Source organism: Bos taurus, chromosome 21, assembly GCF_002263795.3.
Source record: "Bos taurus isolate L1 Dominette 01449 registration number 42190680 breed Hereford chromosome 21, ARS-UCD2.0, whole genome shotgun sequence".
Lineage (NCBI taxonomy): Eukaryota > Metazoa > Chordata > Mammalia > Artiodactyla > Bovidae > Bos > Bos taurus.
The window spans coordinates 27153176-27176430 of NC_037348.1; the positions used below are offsets into that span (position 1 = coordinate 27153176).

General features: G+C 42.9%; 1 protein-coding gene across 1 annotated transcript in view; it reads right to left on the reverse strand.

Moving 5' to 3' along the window:
• The window catches only part of TMC3 (transmembrane channel like 3), a 55518-nt gene extending 33832 nt beyond the window's left edge, over positions 1–21686 (reverse strand). Inside the window, exons 1-7 of the mRNA XM_003587557.5 lie at positions 21387–21686; positions 19382–19528; positions 13846–13921; positions 10089–10170; positions 4850–4956; positions 3656–3754; positions 3411–3553 (exon numbers count right to left, since the gene is read on the reverse strand). Of these exons, the coding sequence (XP_003587605.2) occupies positions 3411–3553; positions 3656–3754; positions 4850–4956; positions 10089–10170; positions 13846–13921; positions 19382–19528; positions 21387–21475 (743 nt within the window). The 5' untranslated portion in view covers positions 21476–21686. The remainder of the gene's footprint in view (positions 1–3410; positions 3554–3655; positions 3755–4849; positions 4957–10088; positions 10171–13845; positions 13922–19381; positions 19529–21386) is intronic.
• Positions 21687–23255: the final 1569 nt, after the last annotated feature.

Genomic DNA, 23255 nt, shown 5'->3' on the forward strand with positions numbered 1-23255 from the left:
CACTGCAGCCCCATTCACAATAGCCAGCACATGGAAGCAACCTAAACATCCACCAACAGAGGAATAGATGAACATGTGGTGTATATAAAAATGGAGTATTACTCAACCATAAAAAGAATAATAATGCCATTTGCAGTAACATGGATGCAACCAGAGATCCTCATACTAAGTGAAGTAGGTCAGATAAAGACAAATATCATGTGATATCACTCATGTGTGGAATCTTAAAAAACAAAAAGTCTACAAATGAACTTACCTACAAAACCAAAGCAGAGTTAAGATGTATAACATAAACTTATGGTTACTGGGGGTGGGATAAGGGTGGGGGAGGGATAAACTGGAACATTGGGATTGACACATACATATTGCTGTACATAAAACAGATAATTAATAAGGATCTGCTCCATACCATAGGGAATGCTACTCGATACTCTTTAATGGCCTATGTTCTAAGAGTGAACTTGTGTATATGTAAGCTTCCCCCAGGTGGCGCTAGTGGTAAAGAATCCACTTGCCAATGCAGGAGATGCAAGAGATGTGGGTTCAATCTCTGGGTCAGAAAGATCCCCTGGAGTAGGAAGTGGCAACCCACTCCAGTATTTTTACCTGGAGAAGTCCATGGACAGAGGAGCCTGGTGGGGTACAGTCTATAGGGTCACAGAGAGTCGGACAGGACTGAGCAACTGAGCACATTAGCACACATATATAGGTATAACTGATTCACTTGGCTGTACACCTTAAACTTACACAATATTGAAAAGTCAACTAAATACTAAATATTTAGCCTAGCAGAGCCTAGGCTGGGTTCAGCCCCACTTGTGGCTTGTGTCCTCAACCACCTGCTCTGAACAGTGTGAAAACAGCACGTTCTTGGGTGAGTCCATTGCATAAGCTCTCTCATCACTGGTGGTCAGGAGGTCCCTGTAAGTGTGTGCACTCACTGCACGTGTGCAGCTGTGACTGTGAAACAAAATTCTTTTTTTTAGTAGTCTGATGTTTTTATTGTGTTTTTGCGTAAGTTCTGGCTCGCGAAGGATTGGAAATTTTTAAAAAGATTTAAGAAATCTTTTAAAAGGTTCTTCATCGCAGATCGTTTAAGCAGCACTGTTCTAGAATCATTACAAGTCAGCCATACATATACCATGTAACTATAGGTAGAACCAGTGCAAAATAAAGAACACATTAAAATAAACATTCCAAGTGAAAGCTCAGAAATAACGTATCTTTAACTTAACAATGCTCAAGTACTTAAATGTTCTTATGAGAAAAGCAGTGGTATGGTCTAAGCACGGGAAGTAAAGTAAGTAAAGTCAAGTCGCTCAGTCGTGTCCGACTCTTTGCGACCCCATGGACTATAGCCCACCAGGCTTCTCCATCCATGCGATTTTCCAGTCAAGAATATTGGAGTGGGTTGCCATTTCCTTTTCCATGAAACAAAATTCTTTACTTTGAACTAAATCAGTTCTCCTTGGAGCCCCTGCCCGATGAAGCAACTACCCCACCAAGTGGGAGCCTGTTAGATACCTCTTATACAGGACTTTGCATTAGATGTAAGGCAGGAGTCGCGATTCTGTCCTCAGGAGAAAGTCCTCCTGTTCTTCAGGCCAGAGATCCCCAACTCCTGAGCCATGCACCAGTACTGGTCCGTGGCCTGTTAGGAACCGGGCCGTTCAGGGCAGCAAACGAAACTTCATCTGTACTTCAGCCGCTCCCCATCTCTCTCTCATTACCCCCAGATGGGACTGTCTAGTTACAGGAAAACAAACTCAGGGCTCCTACAGTGTGCATAATGGCGAGGTATATAATTATTTCATATTACAATGTAATAATAATAGAAATAAAATGCACAATAAAAATAATGCACTTGAATTATCCCCAAACCATCCCCTACCCTCCATGGAAAAATAGTCTTCCATGAAAATGGTCCCCAGGGCCAAAAAAGCCTGCTGCTCTAGAGCTTCTCTCCTCTTAGAAGCTTTTCCCTTTCTGTCTATCCATGTTTCCTGCTCCAGAGTTGACAGCAATTTGTCTCTTAAACTGTAACATCCAGAAAAGGGTTCGTGTTGTAGGTGGGGTCTTGAGGCCCCCCAGAGGCTAAGCTGGAAAGCTTCCTGTGAACTTTCGGCCCTCAAGTCACTCTGCATCTCCCTGTATGTGAGTATGCATGCTCAGTCACTCAGTTGGGTCTGACTCTCTGCAGCTCCACGGACTATAGCCCACTAGGTTCCTCTGTCCATGGAATTTATCCAGGCAAGAATACTGGAGTGGGCTTCCATTTCCTTCTCCAGCGGATCTTCCCAACCCAGAGATGGAACACACATCTCCTGCTTCTTTTGCACTGGCAGGCAGATTCTTTACCACTAGCACCACCTGCTGTTTCTTCTGTTTTATAATAATTTAATTACAACCATAATTATAAACAGAACCTTACATATCAATAAACATATTTCAACAATATTCTTATTGGCTGGTTTTCATCATGTTCCTGTTTTTCTTTAACCTTTTATTGCTTATTGGGGTTTTGGACTGCAAGGAGATCAAACCAGTCCATCCTAAAGGAAATCAGTCCTGAATATTCACTGGAAGGACTGATGCTAAAGCTGAAACTCCAATACTTTGGCCACCTGATGCAAAGAACTGACTCATCGGAAGAGACCCTGATGCTGGGAAAGATTGAGGGCAGGAGGAAAAGGGGACGACAGAGGATGAGATGGTTGGATGGCATCACTGACTTGATGGATATGAGTTTGAGCAAGCTCCGGGAGTTGGTGATGGACGGCGAAGCCTGGTGTGGTACAGTCCATGGGGTTGAAAAGAGTTGGACATTAACTGAACTGATAGCAGATTAACAATATTGTGATAGCTTCAGGTGCAGAGTGAAGGGACTCAATCATACATATACGTGTCCACATTTTTGCATGAACTCTTAAGGTCCTCAAGTCACTGCATCTCCCTAGATTTTGTCTGCTTGATGATAATGATGATGATGACCGTTTTATCTTTTTTTATCCTAATCCCTTCTACCTGAACTTTGCTATGATGACACAAGGGGCAGTGTGATGAAGACAAGCTGGTGTGTACACAAGATCGGAGCTTCCCTGGTGGCACTAGTGGTAAAGAATCCGCATGCCAATGCAGGAGGCACAGGTTTAATCCTTGGATTGAAAGATCCGCTGGAGGAGGGAATGGCAATCCCCTCCATTCATGCCTGGAAAATTACAGGAACAGAGTAACCTGATGGGCTATAGGTCATACAGTTGTTGCAGAGTCAGATAGGACTGAGCAAGGACACCAGGCCTAATCTGTAACATGGGCAGATGTATGCCCTGACTTTGCAGGATTAGTGACAAGATGAAATGAGATCATCCACAGCATTTTGGCATGGATTTTGAGGAACTGAACGGACATACTTTTTTAAGAGGATGATGAAGCTGTAAGCAAACACCGCCATCCCCACCAGGAAATAGGCCAAGGGCAGCCGGTAGCCAGCTCTCCCGATCCGTCTCTCCCTGCCATAGTAGCCATAGAAGAGGACTGAGTACTGGAGGTAACCCTGCAGAGAGAGCACTCGATGTCATTTCTGACTCCCAGGTTCTAGAACATTCACAACCCCCTCCCACCTCGAGACAAGAACGTGGCTGGGCCTGAACCTCACCCCCAGAGACCAAACGGTGTCCAGATCTTGGGCAGATGCAATATGCTCCTTGGGGATGGTCTTGCTGGCTGTGCTTCCAAACGGTTGGCCTGCAATGAGCTGGTGACAGAGGAAAGGCAATCACACAGTCCTCTGGAAGAAAAGGGGCCACTGATCTCCATGCACTTGTGAAGATGCTGCACCTACAAGACTCTTAGGAAGTGGATTCTTCACAAGTGGCCAGACTTTCATTTACCTGATTGGGGCCAGTCTGAGTGTGCTCTCTAGTCTGGACATGGCTTCTAAGGGAGGATATTTGAAGCCACTGGGTTTCTATAATGGCATAGGAAATGGTCCCATTTGCTTTGCAAAGATAAAGTTTAGTTGAGAAATAGATTTTACTTTAACACAATGTCTTCACACTGGCCCATAAGCCAAATCCAGCCTAACACTTCCTTTTGTGTGGCCCAAGAGCTAAGGAAAGTTTGAGTGGTGGTGGTTTAGTGGCTAAGTCATATCCAATTCTTTGTGACCCCATGGACTATAGACCCCCAGGCTCCTCTGCCTGTGGGATTTCCCAGGCAAGAATGCTGGAGTAGGTTGCCATTTTCTTCTCTGGAGGATCTTCCCAACTCAGAGATCAACCCCACATCTACTGCTTGACAGTTGGATACTTTACCACTGAACCACCTGGGGAGACCATTGCATATTTTTAAATGGTTGGAAAAGAATCCAAAATTGCTTCCCAGGTGGTTCAGATGGTAAAGAATCTGTCTGCTATACAGGAGACCTGGGTTCAATCCCTGGGTCGGTAAGATCCCCTGGAGAAGGGAATGGCTACCCACTCCAGTATTCTTACCTGGAGAATCCCATGGACAGAGGAGTCTGGGGGCTACAGTCCATGGGGTCGCAAAGAGTCAGACATGACTGAGTGACTCAGCACTCATAAATAAAATTTTATCGGAATGCAGCCACACTTACTAGTGACCTAGGGCTTATCAGTCACGTTTGTATGATGTAGCAGATTTAAGAAGCCCACAAAGACTGAAATATTTACTATCTGGCCCTTTACTGAAAAAAGGTCACCAAGCCCTGTTTGGACACATAGATTATCCTTCCCACCAGGATAATGAGTGTGCCTGTCTTACGCTACAGCTCTAAACATCTCTTCTTTATAACAAACGGCACTTTAAACTCTCCTGATATAGTTCTTACCTCTGGAAGAACAATAAAAGCACCTGTCATAATCGTGAGCACAATATTGATCCCAAATAACCATCTCAAGAATATGAAATAAGAGGCAACACCAGATCCAAAATGACCTAAAGAAAAACAAGGTAAGGAGCACAGTTTAAAGAAAATTCTCCCAGTGTAAGAAGTTCTCTGTAAAGCAACACTTATTTTTTTTTTTCTTACATCAGCAGGACATTGACTAAGAATGCAATAATGTCCCTATCAGGGTCTTGACCCATGATGATCATTCAGAAGGATTAACACATTCCTTTATATCTACCAGTTACATACATACATCCTTAATCCCTAATGTCACACTTTCCCTCATGTCATATGGATCTAAAATGCTTTTTATCAGATTTACATTTCATCTACGTTCAGAAATATCAGCCTCTTTTGAGGATTTAAAAGATTTCTTTTTCATTTTGCATAGTTTGGAAAATTCCAAGGATATTGTAAGGATTCTTTTGTCTTAATTTCAAAAGAAATAACAGCATGTTAGATGTTAACATTAGGTGAAAGTGGTCAAAGGGGTTATTAGAATTCTCCTTGCCACTTTTCCATACATCTAAACTTATTCTAAAATAAAAAAGGACATTTAAAAACAAATTTCTGGGACTTCCTTGATGGTCTAGTGGTTAAGACTCCCTGCTTCTACTGCAGGTGGCCCGCAGGTGGACCACTCCCTGGTCCTGGAACTGAGGTTCCTGCGTGCCCCACAGCATAGCCGAAAAATGACTAAAAACAAATTTCTACTGAGAAAACAAGGGGGCTTAGAGGAGGTTTGATGGGGATGTAGGTGACACTTCTGATGACTTTCTGGAGCAGGTGGACTTGTATCACACTTTGGAAAAGTAGCATCTTGAAATTTTATTTCAAATATATCTTATGTTTCATAATAAGTAGTAAAACACAAAGAAAGCCAAAAAAAGTCACTTACTCCAAGGCTACTAAATTAAAATCACTACTACAATTACTTTATAGTAAATTTTTAGTGGAACCATCCATTGTCATCCTATATGTGTATTTTTTGATATAAAACTGCCATGTCTCTACATATCCAGGGTTAACAATCTATTATGAACATTTTCTCATACAAAATGTTTCCCTATAAAATGAATTTTATTGTTCCATAATTTATTTAACTTAAACTCAACTCCCTGACTTTTTGGAAGTTTCTAACTTTTCACTAGGTAGAGTATTTGCTAGCATAAATGATTCTGCAGAAATCAGTTTCTAAGGTCAGATTTCCTAGAATCAGAGCCTGAGAAGTCCTGGGTGTTCTTTGGAAGGAATGATGCTAAAGCTGAAACTCCAGTACTTTGGCCACCTCATGTGAAGAGCTGACTCATTAGAAAAGACTGATGCTGGGAGGGATTGGGGGCAGGAGGAAAAGAGGACGACAGAGGATGAGATGGCTGGATGGCATCACCGACTCGATGGATGTGAGTTTGAGTGAACTCCAGGAGTTGGTGATGGACAGGGAGGCCTGGCATGCTGCAATTCATGGGGTCGCAAAGAGTCGGAAATGACTGAGCGACTGAACTGAACTGAACTAAACTGAACATGATTTATATCCCAAAGAAAGGGAATGCCAAAGAATGTTCAAACTACCGCACAATTTCACTCATCTCACATGCTAGCAAAGTAATGCTCAAAATTCTCCAAGCCAGGCTTCAACAGTACATGAACCATGAACTTCCAGATGTTCAAGCTGGATTTAGAAAAGGCGGAGGAACCAAAGATCAAATTGCCAACATCTGTTGGATAATCGAAAAAGCAAGAGAGTTCTAGAAAAACATCTACTTCTGCTTTATTGACTATACCAAAGCCTTTGACTGTGTGGATTACAACAACTGTGGAAAATTCTTAAAGAGAAGGAAATACCAGACCACCTGACCTGACTCCTGAGAAACCTGTATGCAGGTCAGGTAGCAACAGTTAAAATTGGACATAAAACAACAGATTGGCTCCAAATCGGGGAAGGAGTATGTCAAGGCTGTATATTTTCACCCTGCTTATTTAACTTAAGTGCAGAGTATATCATGTGAAGTGCTGGGCTGGATGAAGCACAAGCTGGAGTCAAGATAACCGGAAAAATATCAATAACCTCAGATATGCAGATGACACCACCCTTATGGCAGAAAGAGAAGAACTAAAGAGACTCTTGATGAAAGCGAAAGAGGGTGAAAAGTTAGCTTAAAACTCAACATTCAGAAAACTAAGATATGGCATCTGGTTCCATCACTTCATGGCAAATAGATGGGGAAGCAGTGAGAGGTTTTCTTTTTTTTTGACTCCAAAATCACTGCAGACGGTGAGTGCTGCCATTAAATTAAAAGACGCTTGCTCCTTGGAAGAAAAGCTATGACCAACCTAGACAGCCTATTAAAAAGCAGAGATATTACTTTACCAAAAAAGGTCCATCTAGTCAAAGCTATGGTTTTTCCAGTAGTCATGTATGGATGTGAGAGTTGAACTATCAAGAAAGCTGAGCGCTGAAGTGTTGATGTTTTGAACTGTGGTATTGGAGAAGGCTCTTGAGAGTCCCTCGGACTGCAAAGAGATCCAACTAGTCCATCCTAAAGGAAAGCAGTCCTGAATATTCATTGGAAAGACTGATGCTAAAGCTGAAACTCCAATACTTTGGCCACCTGATGGGAAGAACTGACTCACTGGAAAAGACCCTGATGCTGGGAAAGATTGAAGGCAGAAGGAGAAGGGGACGACAGAGGATGAGATAGTGGGATGGCATCACTGACTTGATGGACATGAGTTTGAGCAAGCTCTAGGTGTTGGTGATGGACAGGGAAGCCTGGCATGCTGCAGTCCATGGGGTGGCAAAGAGTCGGACATGACTGATCGACTGAACTGAACTGAACACAATATATTGAGGAAGCAATCTCAAGAGAAAGTGGGTCAGAGGAGGTCAGGGGAAAGAGCTGAGCAAAAATGTGGTCTCAACTTGAACCTGGCTTAGCCTAATCCCATGGGGAGCTCTGGAGGGCAAGTTTCATCATAGTGTTGGTTCCACTTTGAACAAGAAGCTAGACTTGAATACCCCTTAGTCATCACCTGTAGGCTCTCCAGTGGGGCTGGGGGAGCAGGTGATGTCTGCCCAACATCTGGAACAATGTGGGCCAAGACTAATCCTCGAGAGAAGGGAGCGGCCAGAAGTCATAGCAGCCAGTGCTCAGAACAGCTGAAAAAGGGTGGACCAGACAAGTAAAGGGATCTGGGAAGGGAATCAAGTGTGTTTGATTTTGTTGTGGCTACTCTTTTCTCTGGTTGTTAGGGAATAGAAGGGTTCTATCAAACAGTATAAAGATTTTGAAGATGTTTGGTTCAAATTACCACTTTCCCCTAGAAATAGCATCCCAATTGACATTTCTACCACTGGTATGAAAGGGATTAATATCACTTAAATGTTAAAAATGCTTTTCCCCTCCTCAATTTGTAATCTAACTTTTACCTCTATTTTTTATGTACATAAAATTTCTTTTATGTGTAGTTAAATATAACAGTATGTTCCTGGGTGATTCCTTCTTTACTTTCAGAATTTGACAGGCTTCCATTCTCACATCACAGTACTTGTATTTCTTTTTATTCCCTCATGGTTTCCTATTTAAATCAAATCCCTTATGATTATACAGTGGAAGTGACAAACAGATCCAAGGGATTAGATCTGATAGACAAAGTGCCTGAAGAACTACGGATGGAGGTTTGTGACACTGTACAGGAGACAGTGATGAAGACCATCCCCAAGAAAAAGAAATACAAAAAGGCAAAATGGTTGTCTGAGGAGGCCTTACAAATAGCTGTGAAAAGAAAAGAAGTGAAAGGCAAAGGAGAAAAGGAAAAATATACCCATTTGAATGCAAAGTTCCAAAGAAGAGCAAGAAGATATAAGAAAGTCTTCCTCAGTGATCAATGCAAAGAAATAGAGGAAAACAATAGAATGGGAAAGACTGGAGATCTCTTCAAGAAAATTAGAGATACCAAAGGAACGTTTCATGCAAAGATAGGCACAATAAAGGACAGAAATGGTATGGACCTAACAGAAGCAGAAGATATTAAGAAGAAGAGGTGGCAAGAATACACAGAAGAACTGTACAAAAAAATATCTTCATGACCCAGATAAGCATGATGGTGTGATCACTCACCAAGAGCCAGACATCCTGGAATGCAAAGTCAAGTGGGCCTTAGGAAACATTACTACGAACAAAGCTAGTGGAGGTGATGGAATTGCAGTTGAGCTATTTCAAATCCTGAAAGATGATGTTGTGAAAGTGCTGCACTCAATATGCCAGCAAATTTGGAAAACTCAGCAGTGGCCACAGGACTGGAAAACGTCAGTTTTCATTCCAATCCCAAGGAAAGGCAATGCCAAAGAATGTTCAGACTACTGAAGAACTGCACTCATCTCACATGCTAGCAAAGTAATGCTCAAAATTCTCCTACCCAGGCTTCAACAGTACATGAACCATGAACTTCCAGATTTCAAGCTGGATTTAGAAAAGGCAGAGGAACCAGAAATCAAATTGCCAACATCCGTTGCATCATCAAAAAGGCAAGAGAGTTCTAGAAAATCATCTACTTCTGCTTTACTGATTATGCCAAAGCCTTTGACTGTGTGGATCACAATAAACTGTGGAAAATTCTTCAAGAGATGGGAATACCAGATCACCTGACCTGACTTCTGAGAAATCTGTATGCAGGTCAAGAAGAAACAGTTAGAACTGGACATAGAAAAACAGACTAGTTCCAAATAGGGAAAGGAGTAAGTCAAGGCTGCATATTGTCACCCTGCTTATTTAACTTATATGCAGAGTACATCATGAGAAATGCTGGGCTGGATGAAGCACAAGCTTCAATCAAGATTACTGATTATATATATATATATGTATATAATATATATACAATATATATTATACAATATACAATATTATATAATATTGTATATTATATAAGGCATGAACTGACAGAGAACTGACAGAGCTCCAGAGGAATGTGGGGCTGTTTTTATCCTGGGAGGTGGCAGAGACAAACACTATGTCTCCCACCTCTATAGACCCCTGGGCAGCCTCAGTCAGCACTGTGTGTACAAGGGCCCTGACTGCCCAGTGTAGGAACCAGTTCACCCCAGACCCATCTCAGACCTCACTGCTGGCTGCCCACCAGCACCACCTCCCACCCTACTCCTCCAAGCGCCAGCACTTACTTTCGATTTTCTTTATCCTCATTTCCCAGGGGATGAAGATGACCACGAAGTTACAAGCCAGGCGAGCAAACTTCCGCCACAGCTAGAGAGAAGGGAGCAGGATTAGAGGACTTGACATTCATGATGGTGGCAGTGATTGTGTGGAGCCCAGGTCCTACATGGGGGTGAGGCTCCCAGCGGGCATGCTCAGTCGCTCAGCTGTGTCCGACTTTTCAAGCCGGTGATCTGTAGCCACCAGGATCCTCTGTCCATGGGATTCTCTAGGCAAGAATACTGGAGTGGGTTGCCATTCCCTTTTCCAGGGGATCATCCCGGCCCAGGAATCAAATCCAGGTCTCTTTCATTGCAGGCAGACTGTACCATCTGGGCCACCAGGGAAGACTTTTAAGAGCAAAGTGAACACAAAATTAAGCAAAACCAAGGAAGAAATGGGTCCTAATTTCAGGCCTGGGTTATTGAGATTTGGTAAGGCTTCTAAGATCATTGGGAACAGATGTGTACTAACAACATGTATCATAGCTTATGAACAATCTGTCCATCCAGAGTGTGTACTGACCACCTACATTGCGTTTCCAATACCTCGGATACAAATCATGAGCAAGATGTGTGAGGTATCAGCTGGTATGGAGTTTGCATCCAGGTAGAAGGGAGGAAACAACGAAGAATTCAACTCATTAGAACTGGGGGATAGCTTTTTGAAACAAAGGGTCAAGGAAGGTCTATCTGGGGAGGTCATACATGAGCTGAGATGTGAATGAAAATTAATCAATAGTTCAAAAAATAATTAGTCCTTAGAGGAGCTACCTAGAAAGGGAGAATAGCTAGGAGAAGCCTGTGGGTTAGCATTAGCTGGGCATTTTACAGGAAAGAATAAGAAGAAAGGAATGAGAGGAGGTCAAAATGTAGGAAATGGCTGATCTGGTGGGTCAGAGGAAGGAGTCTGGATTTAATTCTGAATGCAATGTATATACAATGTACATTAATGTATGTAAGATGGACTATCATTCAGCCATTAAAAGGAACAAAATTGGGTCATTTGGAGATATGTGGATGGACCTAAAGTCTGTCATATAGAGGGAAGTAAGTCAGAAAGAAAGTACATCAAGGCTGTATTTTGTCACCCTGCTTATTTAACTTATATGCAGAGTACATCAAAAGAAATGCTGGGCTGGAAGAAGCACAAGCTGCAATCAAGATTACTGGGAGAAATATCAATAACCTCTATGCAGATGACACCAGCCTTATGGCAGAAAGCAAAGAACTAAAGAGCCTCTTGATGAAAGTGAAAGAGGAGAGTGAAAAAGTTGGCTTGAAACTCAACATTCAGAAAACTAAGAACATGGCATCTGGTCCCATCACTTCATGGCAAATAGATGGGGAAACAGTGGAAACAGTGTCAGACTTTATTTTGGGCTCCAAAATCACTGCATATGGTGACTGAAGCCATGAAATTAAAAGACGCTTACTCCTTAGAAGAAAAGCTGTGACCAACCTAGACAGCATATTAAAAAGCATAGACGTTACTTTGCCAACAAATGTCTGTCTACTCAAGGCTATGGTTTTTCCAGTGGTCATGTATGGATGTGAGAGTTGTAGTATAAAGAAAGCTGAGCACCGAAGAATTGATGTTTTTGAACTGTGGTGTTGGAGAAGACTCTTGAGAGTCCCTTGGACTGCAAGGAGATCCAACCAGTCAATCCTAAAGGAAATCAGTTCTGAATATTCATTGGAAGGACCGATGTTGAAGCTGAAACTCCAATACTTTGGTCACCTGATGTGAAGAACTGATTCATTGGAAAAGACCCTGATGCTGGGAAAGATTGAAGGCAGGAGGAGAAGGGGAGGACAGAGAATAAAATGGTTGGATGGCATCACTGACTTAATGGACATGAGTTTGAGCAAGCTCTGGGAGTTGGTGATGGACAGGAAGGCCTGGCATGCTGCAGTCCATGGGGTCGCAAAGAATCAGACACAACTAAGCAACTGAACTGAAGTCAGCAAAAGAAAAGCAAATATCATATACTAATGCATATGTATGGAATCTAGAAAAATGGTACAGATGAACCTATTTCCCAGGCAGAAATATAGACATACTTGTAGAGAAGGGACATGTGGACATGGCGGGGGGAGATGGGTGGGACAAACTGGGAGACTGGGATTGATATATATATACTACCATGCATAAAATAGGTAGCTAGTGAGAAGACGTTGTATAGCACAGGGGGTTCAACCTGGTGCTCTGTGATGACCCGAGAGGAGGGATAAGGGTGGATGGGAGGGGATATATATACACATATATAGTTGATTCACTTTGTTGTACAGCAGAAATTAATACAACATTGTAAAGCAATTATATTCCAATAAAAAAGACACAATCATTGATCACTATCATATGAGATATAAGAATGAATAAAGTTAACCCTGAAAAAAAAAGGGGTAGAGAAATGATGTTATGAATGAGGAGGGGAAGAACCAAAGTGTCAGAATGAAAAAATCTGCTGTCTTCATAGTGGATGGTAAATGCTTTTGGAAAACAGTTGATTAATATTTATCAAGAACCAAAAAACATGGATCATCCTTTTTTCTACAGAGGTCATAGTTTTGACATGTAGCCTAGAAAAAAGACTTTTAAAAGACTGGAAAAGCCATCTGTACAAAGACAATCTTTGCAGGTCTGTTTACACTAATGAAAAATTAGAAGCTATTTAAATATCACCAGCGGGCAAGTAACTAATTAAATTAACATACATCTTCCTGATGGAATATTACAGAGTCATCGAAAACAATAAGTACAAAAACATGGTGAAAAATAAAACAGCAACATGGAGAAAAATCCTTGTTATGGTGTTACCTGAAAAAAAGAAAGCAAGACAAAAGTATTTGTATACTATAATTACTCTGGGGCTTCCCTGGTGGCTCAGATGGTAAAGAATTCACCTGCCAATGCAGGAACAGTGGGTTCAATCCCTGGGTTGGGAAGATCCCCTGGAGAAGGAAATGGCAACCCACTCCAATATTCTTGCCTGGGAAATTCCATGGACAGAAGACCCTGGTGGCCACAGTCTATGGGACTGCAAAGAGTTGGACACGAGTTAGTGACTAAACAATAACAACACAATTAGTCTGATGTGAAAATTATATATCCAATGACTGAAATGTGAAGTTTAAAGAAAGATACTAGCAAAGCAGTAAAAGTTACTCTTATCTACTTTATCCCCCACCAAAAGATACTATGGAAAGTAGAGGATTAGAGTGGAAGAAATAATTTTTTTCATTGTTTTTGAAGCATTTATGAAAATTATTGGAATGTCTTTATTAATAGATACTTTCATGTATACTAAAGTTCAATGGTCAGTAACTGGATAGGAAAAGTAACAAGCAATAATCTAGCACTGTATTATAAAGTGAGCATTGGAATACGCCTGCAACTTTCTTATTAGATGAAATACAGTGCAGAAAACCCACACATGTAAGTGGGCTTCACTTGGGAAAGAGGCCAGATCATTCTCCCAAGGGAAGATCTCCTTTTTCTGATGAGTTGGGCTTCCTCCGGGAAGCATAATTTGTTAAGTGACGTCACTGGGACTTCAAATGCAAGTTTTGGGAAACTCGGACCTTCGAGCTCACCATACTGTTCAACAACTATTAATGAGGGACGTTTATAACCCATATAGTACAGCAAGTGCAAGGTTAATTACAACTGCCTGGGCTAGGGGACCAGAGGAAGAGTGGGCACCTGCGTGTGTATGCTCTTTACCTCGGCACCCGCCGCTTGGTAGCCTCGAGTCCTGGTCAACCGCCCTTCAAACTTCAGCACAATATCCTTTGCTCGCCTGAGAAAAGAACAAAAACATGGTGGTGAGCACAAGTTTATCACCCGGGTAATCTCAGCAACACATGTGAATGTGCAGTAGGAATAGATAGCCAAACAGTGGAGAAGAGATGCGCTTATGCAAATCTTGCGTTTTCTAACTTTTGACAACCAGTTGTTGTTCAGTCTCTAAGTCGTGTCTGACTCTTCGAGACCCCAAGGACTGCAGCATGCCAGGCTCCCCTGTACTGCACTATCTCCCAGAGTTCACTCAGACTCAGGTCCATTGAGTCGGTGATGCCATCCAAACATCTCATCCTCTGCCACACCCTTTCCCTCCTGCCCTCAATCTTTCCAGTCAGTTGTAGATCAAACCAGTCAATCCTAAAAGAAATAAACCTGAATATTCATTGGAAGGACTGAAGCTGAAGCTGAAGCTCCAGTACTTTGGCCACCTGGTGAGAACAGCTGACTCACTGGAAAAGACCTTGTTGCTGAGGAAGACTGAAGGCAAAAGGAGAAGAGGGTGGCAGAGGATAAGATAGTTAGATGGCATCACCAATTCAATGGACATAAATTTGAGCAAACTCTGGGAGACAGTGGAGGACAGAAGAGCCTGGTGTGCTGCAGTCCATGAGTCACGTCAAACGTTACTTAACGACTGAACACCAACAACAGACGGGGCCTATATCAGCGAAAATAATAATTCATTTCATTTCATTCATTCATTATAAAATTTTAGGTCAATTTTTTTCTTTTCTGATTGGGATATAGGTGCTTTATGATGTTGTGTTAGTTTCTGCTGTTCAATGATGTGAATCAGCTGTATGCATACATATATCCCTTCCCTCTTATATCTCCCTCCACATCCCCATCCGACCCCTCTAGGTCATCACAGAGCACCCAGCTGAGCTCTGTGTTACAGCAGTGGAGCTTCCCACTAGATATCTTTTTACACATGGTAGTGTATGCTATTCTCCCAATTCATTCATTACATTTTCCATGCAAGCGACTTTCTGCATACCTGTTTAGGTCAAGTACAGTGGAACACAGAGGTGCATAAAATACAGTTGTTCCCCTGGAATAGCCCATTAGCTAATAAGGATGACAGAACTGAAGCAACCATGGGAGAGGGTGGGTGTGTAAGGACTGAGTAGGGGGCCAAGGCAGCAGTGAGCCAGGCTGGGACCTGGGACCCTTTCCTGTAGTGTGTGCACCTGGACACACCTCCCAGGCAACAAAATACAAAGAAACTAAAAAGAACTGCCTGCACGCACAGTTGAGGCAAATTATGGACAATAAGATAAAAAGAGACCAAAACCCAAACTGTCACTTCTGAAGAGTCAGGAACAAAAGCAAGGTACTATGCATGCCCCCTGCACACAGCACCACCTCAGGGTGGGCAGACCACCTAAGCCACCCCTCCAGCCTGACCCCTGAACACACCCTACCCTCACTGCATGTAAGGAACAAACTTGTACACCCCACCCTGCTTCAATGAGCTGGCAAACAAGGGAACCTGTTATCTGTTCTTGTTCCTCCCTGCTGCAGCAGGGACCCCAATAAAGCCTCGTCTGAATTTCTTGTCTGACCTCTGGTTAATTTCTATTGATTAAGGAGGCCAACAGCCAGTTGTGGACGTGACTGGTGATGGAAGCAAGGTCCGATGCTATAAAGAGCAATATTACATAGGAACCTGGAATGTTAGATCCATGAATAAAGCAAATTGGAAGTGATCAAACAGGAGATGGCAAGAGTGAACATCAACATTTTAGGAATCAGTGAACTAAAATGGACTAGAATGGGTGAATTGAACTCAGATGACCATTATATCTACTACTGTGGGCAAGAATCCATTAGAAGAAATGCAGTGGCCATCATAGTCAACAAAAGCATCCAAAATGCAGTACTTGGATGCAGTCTCAAAACTGACAGAATGATCTCTGTTTGTTTCCAAGGCAAACCATCCAATATCACGTTAATCCACGTCTATGCCCTGACCAGTAATGCTGAAGAAGCTGAAGTTGAACAGTTCTATGAAGACCTATAAGACCTTTTAGAACTAACACTCCAAAAAAGATGTCCTTTTCATTAGAGGGGACTGGAATGCAAAAGTAGGAAGTCAAGTAACACCTGGAGTAACAGGCAAATTTGGCCTTGGAGTACAGAATGAAGCAGGGCAAAGGTTAATAGAGTTTTGCCAACAGAACACACTGGTCATAGCAAACACCCTCTTCCAACAATACTAGAGAAGACTCTACACATGGACATCACCAGATGGCCAACACCAAAATCAGATTGATTATATTTTTTGCAGCCAAACATGGAGAAGCTCTATACAGTCAGCAAAACAAGACTGGGAGCTGACTGTGGCTCAGATCATGAACTCTTTATTACCAAATTCCGGCTTAAATTGAAGAAAGTAGGGAAAACCACTAGACCATTCAGGTATGACCTAAATCAAATCCTTTATGATTAGGCAGTGGAATAGATTTAAGGGCCTAGATCTGATAGATAGAGTGTCTGATGAACTATGAACGAACATTCGTGATATTGTACAGGAGACAGGGATCAAGACCATCCCCAAGAAAAAGAAAAGCAGAAAAGCAAATGGCTGTCTGAGGAGGCCTTACAAATAGCCGTGAAAAGAAGAGAAGTGAAAAGCGAAGGAGAAAAGGAAAGATATACCCATCTGAATGCAGAGTTCCAAAGAATAACAAAGAGAGATAAGAAAGTCTTCCTCAGTGATCAGTGCAAAGAAATAGAGGAAAACAACAGAATGGGAAAGACTAGAGATCTCTTCAAGAAAATTAGAGATACCAAGAGAACATTTCATGCAAAGACGGGCACAATAAAGGACCAAAATGGTATGGACCTAACAGAAGCAGAAGATATTAAGAAGAGGTGACAAGAATACACAGAAGAACTGTACAAAAAAGATCTTCACAACCCAGATAATCACGATGGTGTGATCACTCACCTAGAGCCAGATATCCTGGAATGTGAAGTCAAGTGGGCCTTAGGAAGCATCACTATGAACAAAGCTAGTGGAGGTGATGGAATTCCAGTTGAGCTATTTCAAATCCTAAAAGATGATGCTGTGAAAGTGCTGCACTCAATATGCCAGCAAATTTGGAAAACTCAGCAGTGGCCACAGGACTGGAAAAGGTCAGTTTTCATTCCAACCACAAAGAAAAGCAGTGCTAAAGAATGCTCAAACTACCACGCAATTGCACTCATCTCACATGCTAGTAAAGTAATGCTCAAAATTCTCCAAGCCAGGCTTCAGCAATCCGTGAACCATGAACTTCCAGATGTTCAAGCTGGTTTTAGAATAGGCAGAGGAACCAGAGATTAAATTGCCAACATCCATTGGATCATTGAAAAAGCAAGAGAGTTCCAGAAAAACATCTATTTCTGCTTTATTGACTATGCCAAAGCCTTTGACTGTGTGGATCACAATAAACTGTGGAAAATTCTGAAAGAGATGAGAATACCAGACCACCTGACCTGCCTCCTGAGAAATCTGTATGCAGGTCAGGAAGCAACAGTTTGAACTGGACATGGAACAATAGACTGGTTCCAAATAGGAAAAAGAGTACGTCAAGACTGTATATTGTCACCCTGCTTATTTAATTTATATGCAGAGTACATCATGAGAAACGCTGGGCTGGATGAAGCACAAGTTGGAATCAAGATTGCCAGGAGAAACATCAATAACCTCAAATATGCAGATGACACCACCCTTATGGCAGAAAGTGAAGAAGAACAAAAGAGCCTCTTGATAAAGTGAAAGAGGAGAGTGAAAAAGTTGGCTTCAAACTCAACATTCAGAGAACTAAGATCATGGCATCCGGTCCCATCATTTCATGGCAAATAGATGGGGAAAGAGTGGAAACAGTGGCAGACTTTATTTTGGGGGGCTCGAAAATCACTGCAGATGGTGACTGCAGCCATGAAATTAAAAGACACTTGCTCCTTGGAAGGAAAGTTATGACCAACTTAGACAGCATATTAAAAAGCAGACACATTACTTTGCCAACAAAGGTCCGTCTAGTCAAGGCTATGGTTTTTCCAGTAGTCATGTATGGATGTGAGATTTGGACTGTGAAGAAAGCTGAGTGCCAAAGAATTGATGCTTTTGAACTGTGGTGTTGGAAAAGACTCTTGAGAGTCCCTTGGACTACAAGGAGATCCAACTAGTCCATTCTAAAGGAGATCAGTCCTGAGTGTTCATTGGAAGAACTGATGTTGAAACTGAAACCTCAATATTTTGGCCACCTGATGCGAAGAGCTGACTCATTTGAAAAGACCCTGATGCTGGGATATATCGAAGGCAGGAGGAGAAGGGGATGACAGAGGATGAGATGGTTGGATGGCATCACCGACTCAACGGACATGAGTTTGGGTAAACTCTGGGAGCTGGTGATGGACAGGGAGGCCTGGCGTGCTATGGTCCATGGGGTTACAAAGAGTTGGACACGACTGAGCGACTGAACTGAACTGAAGGATGCCAAGAACCCTGGTCAGTAACAGCAGTGGGGACAGTTCCTAACCCAGGCCTCGTCACAGCCCAGCCTCTCTACAGGTAACAAATACATGCTCTGTCCTCCCAGATCGGTGGCTGTAGGTCCAAACCCAAGGCTGGAGTTCCCTGATTTCTCTGCCTCAGCAACACTCCCTCGGCCCAGAGCAGTCAGGGTCCACTGCTCTCTCTGCCTTCCATAGATCTGGTGAGTCTCCGCAGGTCCAATTACTGGAGTAATGCTCCAGTAGTTTCTCAAGGTAATTGGGAGGAGACAGGTGACAGGGAGGAGACAGGTGACAGGGGATGACAAATGCAGGTCTTGAAGGGCGAGCTGTTCTCCGAGAGATTGATGGCTGGCCTGGGCCTCCCTGGTATCGGCGTCTCAGAGCCCTGGCTACACTTACGGAGGAACACCTGGTTCATTCCTTGAATCCTGACTGAAAAGTTATCATTTGCTTTGCTCTCCCCGCAGGTTAAAAAAGACTCACCCTCTTACAGTTCAGATAATCATTAATCATCAGAGTTTCTGTATGCTTTTCAAAATTCTGATAGAATACATGACTTAGATTTTTTTTTTTTTGATGTGGACCATTTTTTAAAACTTTATTAATATGTTACAATATTGCTTCTGTTTGGGGGTTTTTTTTGGCCCCAATGCAGTGGGATCTTCGCTCCTTGACCAGGGAAGGAACCCACAGCCTCTGCTTGGAAGGCAAAGTCCCAGCCACTGGACCACCAGTCAAGTCCCTACACGACCCTTTGTGTTTTTTTGAAATAGAGTTGATTTCTGGAGAAGGCCTTGGCAACCCTCTCCAGTATTCTTGCCTGGAGAATCCCATGGACAGAGGAGCCTAGCAGGCTACAGTTCTTGAGGTCACAAAGAGTCAAACAGGGCTGAAGCAGATTAGCACACACGCTCTTGCAATAACCACCTGGTGCTATCGGGGCCCTTACCTCAGCGCCCTCAGCTTCTGCCCCATGGTCCAGGGTCGACAGCGAATGTTTGCCATGAGATCTTTCTGGAACTGTATGTTCTGAAAGATTTGTTCTGGATCATGGCTGTCCCCCGTTTCATCCGCAGTAAAGCTGTCCTCCAAGTTGCTGAATGGATCAGGGCATTAAGGAGGAAATCGGATTAGTAGAATTACTTCCCGCCAAGATTTTGCCCTGGGTAAGTTCAGCCTCTTGCTCTCTGGGGGTCATCTGTATGAAGCTGGTGTGTGTGGAAGAAGAGGAGAGGGATCTGGGGTGTTGGAGAGAGAATCCAGTAGTGTTAGCAGCCACTGGAACACATTCACTGACTTTGATGGGTCAGTGAAAAACAAAAGCTTCGAAGGATAAAAGATGCTATCAGAAGCTGTCGTCAAAGGAACCAAGAAAGTACTTATGTAGGATTCCTGAAGAGCAGCATCTTTGGTGGCAAAGCATAAAGAAAGGACTCCTCCTGCCCCCTAATTCTGGATGTAAAATAAATAAAAACCAAACTGTCTCATCTAGAGAGCACCCCCAGGCCGCACTCCTGCTTGGATTCATTTGAAATCTGAGATAAGGATGGGAAACAGGCAGCCGTTTCTGTGAACAAATTAGCTAAACAAATTTACACAGGCAAATATTTCAGGATATTAGTTACTCTCTAAGGAGAACAACTTTCCAAAGTGTAGCAACATTTATTCCCAGTGAAAATGAATACACTAATTCTAATGCAAATTGTTTTCTGTAATGTTACATATTTTTTATCTATTGGAATATAATTGCTTTACAATGTTGTGTTAGTTTTGTAACTGGGAAAGGTTAATTTTGAATTTATGTTGGAACTGCCTCTGTGACTTTAACCCTTTTTTGTTATTAAACATACATAATGGCCTGCCTGAGCCGCCCACCTGTGAAAGACTGCAAGGAAGTGAAACTAACACATCCCCCTGCCTGAGGCTTGCCATTCTAGAGGATATTTGTAAGGATTGAAGTCTTTTTACTTTTGTTTCCTCACTTCCCCCCATCTCTGATCAAGGAAAGGACCTGGCAACCAAGTCGTAACTAGATGGTTATTTTGAGGCACTAGCCTGCCATCTTCTCCGATAGCCCACTCTCCTCAGTTAAAATCTGTTCCTTGCCTCAACCCCTCCTCTCTCAGATTCATTGGGCTGGCGTTTGGCAAGCAGAGTCAGCTTGGACTCCATAACGGTTTCTGCTCTACAATGAAGTGAATCAGCTTAAAGTATAGAATATATCCCCTCCCCATTGGACCGTGCCCCGTGCCCCCGGCCCCAACCCACCCATCCTTGTAGATCATCACAGAGCACCTGAGCTGAGCTTCCTGTGCTTAATTCAAAAGGACACATGTACCGTAAAGCAACTTTTCAGGAGGGGATAAAGAGTATTGTGCTATGGCTATTTCTTCAAGGAAGCACTTAAAGGTAAGGGGAAATAATTCCTTTGTTTTTTCTAATTCAGGTTGTTTTTACTTACTCCAAGGAGAATTTTCTCCAGCTTCTCTGAATTTATGGAGGTTTTAATATATCTTTGTAAATGTTTAACAAATTCAAGTAACACTCCCCCACTTCTAACTAGTCTATATTCCAACAGAAACCTCATTTATTATGACAGATGTATTGTCTGTTACTCTCGATACATCAGCTCTCTCTTGATATTGCTGATGGAGTAAAAGAGAAGAGAAAACAGATAAAGCACGACTGTGGGTTTGGCCAGCAATAAAGGCAGGTTGGGGTATAAGCTTTTTGATGCTGATCAGAAGCAGGTAGACACTACCCTCTGTGCCCATGGCTGAGGCTGTCTTCCTTGACGGATGAAGACCTGGATAAGGAGTTTCTGAGCTTATTCTGAAGGAGAACCCAGGAAGATGGGCACTTGGTCCTCTGGAGAGATGCAAGCAAGGGGGACCCAGGCTTTTCCTCCTCACACACCTGCCTTCACTGCACAGTGGATGGGCGGGACGGCTCACCTGAGCAGCAGGGACTCCTGATAGAAGTAGTGCTGGTTGGCATTTCTCCGGATGCTTCTAAAACGCTGGGATGCCTTCGGTGGTTTCATGGGAGCCAGCTGGCTGCCAGGGATCAGGAGAGGTGGGCAGGGCGCTGAGAAGCAGGCAGGCAGGAGTCTGCTGTGCGAGTTGCTCTGCCCTCCAGTTCTCAGGAGCAGGACTGTGCGTCTGCAGTGATGCTGTGAGCAGAGAAGCCAGGAAGCCACTCATGCATATGCATGTTAAGGTGGCTGTAGCAGCAGAGACTGGCTGGAGTTAAGACAGCCAAAGGCAAGAGGCTTGACCAGGTGATCTAAGACCACTTGGTGCTGCCCAAATAATCACGTGGGTGACCCCTTGTGCCAGAAAGGGCTCTGCTGTTTGCAAAGCACTTTATATCTGTTACCATGACTGGTGTTCAGAAAATATTTAGGGAGGATGCAAGGCATAGCTTGTTTGTTTAGTTTTTTAATTATCAATAAAAAAGTTTAGAGACAGTAAGAATCTTGTCGTGTCCATGTAATGGGAAAAATAAATCTGACTCCATATTAAATCATTTCTTTTATTTTAACCTTTGTATTCTATTGTGTTAAGAATGTTGCCTATAGCTTGAAATACACAGGAGAGCCCATTCTCAAGGCTCTGACCTTTAAGGGTGTAACACTTTTCCATTCCTATAGAGATGAAAAGTTGCAGAACAGAGAACAGTTTCTCCTGTTGGAGATCTATAGAATACTTGATCTATCTGGGAACAAAGGACTCCTACACCAAGACTTTGCAATAATGAACCATGCCTCCTCCCTTGTGTGCGCTGTCACTTCAGTCACCTGCGATTCTTTGTGACCCCTTGGATGGTAGCCTGCCAGGCTTCTCTGTCTATGGGATTCTCCAGAAAGAATACTGGAGTGGGTTGCCCTGCCCTCCTCCAGGGGATCTTGCCCCAGAGACTGAACTCCCAGAGAACACTTCTCATAAGAGAAGTGTCTCTTACGTCTCCTGCATTGACAGGCGGTTTCTTTACCAGGGGATCTTGCCCCCAGAGACTGAACTCCCAGAGAACACTTCTCATAGGAGAAGTGTCTCTTACGTCTCCTGCATTGACAGGCGGTTTCTTTACCACTAGCTCTACTTTACCACTCTTTACCACTACCACTATTCTCAGCTTAATTTTTCTGTTTTGAAAAAAGTCAAACCTACAGAAATGTCGATAGAACAATACAAAGCATACAAGTACTGTATACTCATAACCTAGACCCACCAATTGCTAACGTTTTGTCACATTTGCTTGATTTTTATCTATACATTTCCCCCCTACACCATTTAAAAGTAACTAGAGGGGACTTCCCTGGTGGTCCAGTGGTTAAGACTCCATGGTTCCAGTGCAGGGGATGCAGGTTTGATCCCAAGTCGGGGAATTAGATCCCACATGCCATGCGGTGCAGTCAAAAAAAAACTATCCAAAAAGTGGGCTTTCCAGGTGGTGCTAGTGGTAGAGAACCTGCCTACCACTGCAGGAGACATGAGAGATGCAGGTTCCATCCTTGGGTCGGGAAGATCCCCTGGAGAAGGAAATAGCAACCCACTCCAGTATTCTTGCCTGGAGAATCCCATGGACAGAGCGGCCTGGTGGGCTACAGTTCATGCTGTCGCACAGAGTCAGACATGACTGAAGTGACTTAGCACAAATGCACATCAAGAAAGTAACTTAGAGAGGGTAAGAAACTTGTCCCTGTTCGTGTAATAGGGAAGAATAAATCTAACTCCATATTAGATTTGTTTCTTTCAAACAAGATGAATTCTTTAACTTTTGAATTCATCTATAAGTCCAGGACTTTCCAATAGTTTCACCAC